We start from the raw sequence: 7,021 nt of genomic DNA, 5'->3' as shown, positions 1-7,021 counted from the left end.
CCCAACTTTTAATTTCTGCTTTCTAAAGGATCATTGCCCGCGGTAATTGCAAAGGACCTGTCCTTGTATGTGTCACCAGCCTCAAAGACAAAAAAAAAATCTAATTTTCCTTTTATGCTTTCTCTACTTTCCTGCCCCCCCCCCCTTTTTTTTTTCCTGGCAGCTAATTCAAACTGAGTAGCGACTGGAGCGTCCAAAACAAGAATGAAATTGATATGATCAGAGCACACAGAGCTATACACGAAAGGGAAGGAGAATAGGTAGGGAAAGAAACTGGGGGTTTATAATTCACAGATAACTTTTATTCTTATCCTTTAATTTCCCATAATTAAAACCACTTTTAATAAGAGAGTATTTTTTTAAGTGGAGGTTAGGTCTGCTTATTGCTTTATTCCTGCATAGAAGGGAATAGACCTTTTCTCACAGTTACTCAGAATTTACTGATCGTCGTGTTTTGTCTTGTGCCGTTTAAACGTATTAATTTTCTTCCAACACTTGCCTGGTACTTACATTTGATATTTAATTTTAATTAATTAGCTAAGGGAGAGAGAGGAGGGTGTGTGCGTGTGGCAGCGTGTGATTCCGCAAACACAAGCCCCGCTCCAACCACTGAACCTCCGTCCATAATTTTCTCCTTTTGTTCTAATTTAATAAAACCAGCAGGGACGGGAAACAGGTGCTGGGGGCTGACACCTCTGAGCCCACACACACACATGATCCCCTTTTGATCGTCTAACTCCACTGTTAGGGATGGAAGACCTTAAGTTCCCATTTTCTGTGTATAATATCTTCTTTATATTGATCCCGCAATTATTTAAAAGAAAGCGTCATCTCCTCCCACTTCTCCAAATAAGGCTATTTAGATGCTTTCCAGATGAGTGGAGGTGTGCTGAAACAGAGCTGACAGCCAAGTATATCACAGCCAGCACCATTCTTCATTCGCTCTCTCCCTCTCTGCCCCCCTCCCCCCGGCACACACTTTCACCGTGTCTCTCCTCCAGTGATGAAGATTACAGACTATTACGGGCAAGGGATTAATTTGTAGCCAATTACAATCCAGTGCTAAATATGAATGCATAAATACGAGCCAGCCTCGCCTCTGCGTGTATGTGTGCGAGAGAGGGAGGGGGGGGTCAGGAGAGCCTGGGCAGCCTGATGAGGATGATGAGAAGGAAGAAGGAGCAGCTGAGTGGAGGCTCTGAGCCCAGCATCACCCTGTGACACCCGGAGGCTCCCGGCGGCCGGACCCAGCGCAGCCCCGGGGAGCTGAAGGCAGTGGCTTGTCCTGAGTCGGAGCGGGGGCCGGGGAGGAGTTTCCAGCTCAACTTCGCCGGAGGAGGGGGAGTGGGGGGAGAGCAAAAAGAGGGAGGGGGGGGGAAGTTGCAACCGAGAGGGGCTCTGCAAAGAGTCATGAATGTGAGCAGAGACAAGGCCGGTGACATCTCCATCCCGGCGGTGACAGCCCCCCCAGCCGCCGCTGGCGTCGGCGGGGAAGGGATGGAGAGCCACGGGGAGCAGCGGCTCTCGGCCGGCGGCGACCTGCCGCTCTTCTCCTGCCCTGGAAACAGGGACAGGCCAGGGGACAACCAGAGCAACACCCCCGGACAAGAGGGACCAGTGGCCGCGCTGCCCATGGTGCACAGAACCACCTCCTTCTCCGTGCTCGACATCCTGGACCCTAACAAATTCAACAGCAAAAGGCGGCAGTGCGGGCTCTTGTACAAATCGGTGGGGACCGAGTTCACGCTGGGGACGGAGGACAAGCCCGAGGACTCAGGGACGGAGCTGCCCGAGCAAAAGGCTCTGGCCGAAGATTTCGACACGTGCAAGAAGTCCGCAGACCTGATCAGTAAGTAGGTTTGGGGCTCGGAGCACCCCAGAGAAGGGGGGGTCTGCACCCAAATCCCCGAGAAAGGAGGCTTGCATGCTTTTAAAGACCATCCTTCCCTCGCTGGCAGCCTCGGGAGCCGGGGCGCTGGGGGCAGCCGGCTGTCGGAGGAGTGCAAACGCTCCCCGCGTTGCTGCTGCTGGGTGTCAAGAGGTGGAAAAGTGTGTCGGGGAACAGCAGAGAAGAGGGACAGGTCGGGGCTGGTGGCTGCTCCGGCGAGCCCAGTGGGGAGCACCCCGGGCTCTTTAACCGGGCACCCACGCAGCGGCAGGATCGGGCCCGGGGGTGCCGGGATCCCGCCATCCTGTTCCCCCTCCCCGGGAACAGCCACCCCTGGCTGTGAGCTCCGCCTCAAGCAAACTCGCAAGCGGCTCCTAGAGCTGAGCTTCAGAGCGCCGGAGTTTCGGGATGTGAAACCTGTATGTGCCCGCACGGATTCTCGCCTCGGTGGTGGCATTTATGACTTTTATGTATCTTCTCCCCAGTCTCCAGACCCGCTCTCCCCATCTCTTTCCCTCCCGCCTCAGCCTCCCGCCCGTTGCTCTGGGCGACAGATTCAATTTTCTCTCTCCCCTTGGCTTTTTTTAGGACAAATCAGACTAATTGTGACAAAATGCTGGTTATCTCTGGAAAAACAATTAAATTCCTTCGATTACATTTAAGGTAAAATGTGCTTAGCAGCGTAAAGAGGCTGGATAATGGGGGAAATCGCCCCAGAGTGGCATGTAGGACTGCCTGGATCGATATCCTATTATCGAATTGTGCATATCTCTTTCAAGCACCTTGCAAACTCTTCCCTAACATCTAAATTATAGGGTCAAAATTCGGATAATTACTCGATTAAAACCTATTACACTTATTAGGGCTCGCTATTGATCGGGAATTGCGTTCGACCCAAGCTGTAGATTGCTTTTTCTTTCTGGGTCCGAATATCCCAACTTTCTCACCTCTAAACATCGCGACTCTGGCGATAGAGGAGGGTTCCCTGGAAAAGAAAGTAGTTGTGAAAAATATCTATAGCTGTTCCGTGTCCTGAGGGGGAGAGAAGGGGCTGCGAGTGGCGAGGGATAAACTTCTATGGTAGAGAATAAGAATTTCTCTACAGCTGGGGAGGGAGAGGAGGACTCAGAGCTTTCTAGTTCCTCCATAGCATGACTCTTTCAATTAAAATTAGTCAGCGAAAGGAGTCTGGAATCTGCTCCAGCCCGAGCCTTTTGCAACAACAGACGCATTTTTTAATCTCTAAAGCAAAACCGGGAACGAGGCGTTAATAGAATTCGAAAGATATTTTTTAAAGCTGCATGTAGCGGGCAGTAATTATTCGTCTAAACTCATCTGACTTTTGTCATATTAAATAGATCTGGGCGAGCGGAAAGACTGACGAGGTCAGCCTACCGCTAATCTCACACTTTTATCTCCAGACAAGGAGAGAAATGCAGCACTAGCACTTCTCTAAAAATAAATGTATTGGGAAGCATCGCGGAGCGGCGCGGGCTTCGCCTGCTGACAAGTTTCCCGGACACTTCTCACGTTTAGTTCTTCGGTCCTACCGCCTTAATTTAATGTAAAGCAGTGACAGTCACGAACTGATATGGGACTGCTCGAAAATAACGAAATTTAATTCCTCTATTTCCCTCTTGTAATTAACATTAGCCCAAGCAGTCGTTTAATTTAGAAGAATTGTTCCAAAAAGCAGCTCTGGACAGCAAAGTACCAATAACCGCAAAATGCAAAGGCTTTCTGATAAAAAAGGGAGAAAATAGTGCTTGTCACACACCACTCGCGAAATTCATGTAATGTTAAAAATAACACTTAAAACTCCGTGTTAAATTAATATTTAACACCTTCCGGAAACAAAACCGCCAGCCCGGTGTCAGTGTCCATTGCCAAATGCATTCGAGCTGCATTTTTTCTGTTTAATGAAAATTTTAGTTGAGCTGCCACTGGGATTTCCTAGAGTTTACTGGAAAAAAACAAGCTCTAACATACGCACTGCACCTTCGCTGGTCGGCATGGGTGAAAGCGACGGGTGCTGGCGTTGCACTCAGTCCCCAGATCTGCCCCGCAGCTGTAGCTACCCGCACTTTTTAATAAATTCTTGTTGCAGAAATTACCCGCTGCGATTTGTAACAGGTTCTACAGGTTGCAGGATGCTCCTCTGCACCCCGAGTGTTGGCTCGGGGAAAAAACCAGCCGTGCTCAGCTGTGTACCGCGGCGATCCCGCGGGTTTGCTGCTCTCCGTTTGGAACAGGGAGCTGGAAAGGACTTGTAGTGAACCCTGAGATATAAAGGGATAATTTCCGTGTGAAAAGGATTACAATAAACTTTTCTGCCTCTTTTTCTCCTAGTGAGGCAGCCGCATCTGACGTTAGCCGAAATCAGCTCGTTGCAAAATCCACATGCTTTAAAAAACACCCCTAATCTTATTTACGGGCTTTAGGGTGTCCAACGTTAGTACACGGACCAAGTTTGAGATGCAATAGCGTGTTCAGTTAATTGAGGATTAAAACCAACGAAAGTACGCACGGGATATGTTTGATAGATGAGCGACTCGCTTTCTATTTGCGTATAGCGGTTAACCAAGCTAAAGAATCCCTTGATCAGGGGGTTCCCGGGGCTGCACCCCCGGTGCAGGTGCGAGTGGAGGGAAATTGGGGAGTGTAGGAAAACACCGGCTAAAAACGATGCTGTTTCTGGGCCTCTGCCCCTAAACGTGCCCGCGGTGCTTCTCTCAATCCCTGTCCCGGCGGCGGGAGACAGTGGAGAGGATTTGCCCTCCCGGTTCCCCACGAGGGGTCCGAGCCCTCGGCCGGGGTCAGGAGGAACCGGCCTTCTGGAAAATGCCGTTTGCTTTCAGGGTTCATAACGACAGAACCGTCAGCAGAAGTCCAATAGCCTTAAATATCGGATAATTACCCTGTTCTCCGATGGAGACCCGGTAATTGGAGCGTAATATAAACCCAAATAAATTAAATGACCGTTAACTAGTTTGTACATTACACAAAATGAGTTTAATTAAGTTTGTATCTGCTCCGCTAATCAATACAAGTATTTACTCCACTTTAATACTTCCATCTCAGGAAGTGACAAGAGGTCAAACCAGGCCGAGAAAGGGTTAAAAATGCCAGAGCAAAACCCAGCAGATCTCCCATCGATGCGGAGATTTCCGTCACTACAACTGCTAATAGAGATGGGACATCTTTGCAGTTCCTTCCTAAACACGGCTGGGCCGCACCCGGAGGGCAGCGTGGGGGTTTGTCCCCTCGGCCCTGCGGGGGACACGGGGACCCCCTTTTGCCTTCCTAGAGGCCTTTCCGGCCTCTGAGTGTTTTGTGGGGAGTGGGGGGGAGGTATCCCCTGCCCTGGCCACTTCTCGAAGATGGGCAGCTCGGAAAGGGCAGCGCTGGCAAAGCCTCCCCGGGCCGGACAGCCCTTTCCCGGCCGAGCGCTCCAGCCCCCGCGGCGGCTTCGAAGGCGGCTCCGAGCCCCGTCCCGACCGCTTCTGAACAACTTTGTCCTCTCACTGTCCCCCGGCGCAGGGCAGCCGGAGGAGCACTCGGGAGGCTCGGCCCAGCCGCGTCCCCACGGAGGGCCCTGGGAGAGCCGGGCAGGGCGGCCCCGCTCCCCGAGCACCCCCGTCCCAGCGGCAGCGGGGATGCCAGGCGGGTGGATCCGCCCCACGGCGGGGCAGAGCCCCACGGGGCCAGTTTCCCTTCGCTGGCCTCACCTTGGGAGGCCGCACCGGAGGGGGCCGGGTTGGGGACCGGGCGGGGGAGCTGGGTCCGGCGGCGGCGAGGCCTAACGGCGGCTGTCGGTTTTCCGCAGAGGACGGCGAGCTCTACAAGCCCGAGGAGTGCGACCTCGACTACAGCAGCCGGCCGAGCCGCAGCCCCGACAGCGAGCTGCCGGACGACGAGGAGCTGTGCAGCGAGGAGAGCAGCAGCGGCAGCACCACCAGCTCGGCGGCGCCCGGCGAGCCCGACGCCGGCCACCTCCACGCCGAGCCGGGCGAGGCGGGCGGTGTCCCACCCCCGCCGCCCCCGCCACCGCCCCCGCCGCCTCCCCAGCAGCAGCCGCCGGCGGCTCCGGGCGCCGGGCAGCAGAGCCAGCAGGCCAAGCCCAAGAGGAAGCGGACGGGCTCGGACTCCAAGTCGGGCAAGCCCCGGCGGGCTCGGACAGCTTTCACCTACGAGCAGCTGGTGGCGCTGGAGAACAAGTTCAAGTCCACCCGGTACCTGTCGGTCTGCGAGCGCCTCAACCTGGCGCTGTCCCTCAGCCTCACCGAGACGCAGGTGAAGATCTGGTTCCAGAACCGCCGCACCAAGTGGAAGAAGCAGAACCCGGGGGCCGACACCAGCGCTCCCACTGGCGGGGGCGGCGGGGGCGGTGGGGCGGGAGGCGGGCTGGGCGGCGGGGCGCTGCCGGGGGGGCTCAGCCCCCTCAGCCACTCGCCCCCCATGGGGAACCCGCTCTCCATGCACGGCCCCGGCAGCTACGCCGGACACCCCGCGGGCGGGCTGGTCTGCGCCGCCCAGCTGCCCTTCCTGCCCAGCCCCGCCGTCCTCTCGCCCTTCGTCCTGGGCTCGCAGACTTACGGCGCTCCGGCTTTCTACACCCCGCACCTATAAGCCCGACGCTCGTTCCTCCTCCTCATCATCCTCCCCAGGCCCCTTCCCTCTGCTCCCCGCCGCCCCTGAAGGGCCGCGTGGCTGGGCGCTTGGGGGACGGGTTGCCGTGCGGCTTTTCCGTCCCCCCCATACCCAAAATGTGAAACCAACAACCGCCTGGCAGCGGCCCCGGGAGGGGAAGGGGCGGCTCCACCGCCCGCGATCGTTTCTACGACCCTTTTTATACACGACGTGTCCGGACTGAGCTTCTGACGGGAGGAGGAAAACCTCTCTCCCCCTTGTACATACAAGTAGATGTAAATCATCGTTACCGGTATTTTTATTTTCACTGTCCCTCGTTGCTATGTGGGTTTGATTATTTTAATTTTCTTTTTGGCTTCGTTTTTATTCTGGTCTGGCCACTCTTAAAAGACTTTGAAAAATATTATGTACCCATTTGACTCTCAGGGTAAAACAGAGAACTATCGGTCCTGTCCCCCGACATCGCTGAGGCAACGACGCGCC

At 54.8% G+C, this 7,021-nt stretch overlaps 1 protein-coding gene across 1 annotated transcript; it reads left to right on the top strand.

Annotated features, from left to right (window-relative positions):
* Window positions 1-1,485: 1,485 nt before the first annotated feature.
* Window positions 1,486-6,607, top strand: NKX1-1 (NK1 homeobox 1). The gene is made up of 2 exons (XM_065837962.2): window positions 1,486-1,849; window positions 5,715-6,607. Exons 1-2 carry the CDS (start codon window positions 1,498-1,500, stop codon window positions 6,515-6,517), a joined length of 1,155 nt encoding a protein of 384 aa, XP_065694034.1. The 5' UTR covers window positions 1,486-1,497; the 3' UTR covers window positions 6,518-6,607.
* Window positions 6,608-7,021: the final 414 nt, after the last annotated feature.

The sequence above is a fragment of the Patagioenas fasciata genome, chromosome 4 (genome assembly GCF_037038585.1).
Source record: "Patagioenas fasciata isolate bPatFas1 chromosome 4, bPatFas1.hap1, whole genome shotgun sequence".
NCBI classification, from domain to species: Eukaryota; Metazoa; Chordata; class Aves; order Columbiformes; family Columbidae; genus Patagioenas; species Patagioenas fasciata.
The sequence above is the reverse complement of the archived record's forward strand: the minus strand, read 5'-3'. Positions and strand labels throughout refer to the sequence as shown.

Excerpts from the sequence above, each read along its gene's own strand:
- NKX1-1 (XM_065837962.2), top strand. The coding sequence starts at position 1,498 with ATGGAGAGCCACGGGGAGCAGCGGCTCTCGGCCGGCGGCGACCTGCCG. Across the intron at positions 1,850-5,714 it reads GAAGTCCGCAGACCTGATCA|AGGACGGCGAGCTCTACAAG; the intron begins GTAAGTAGGTTT and ends GGTTTTCCGCAG.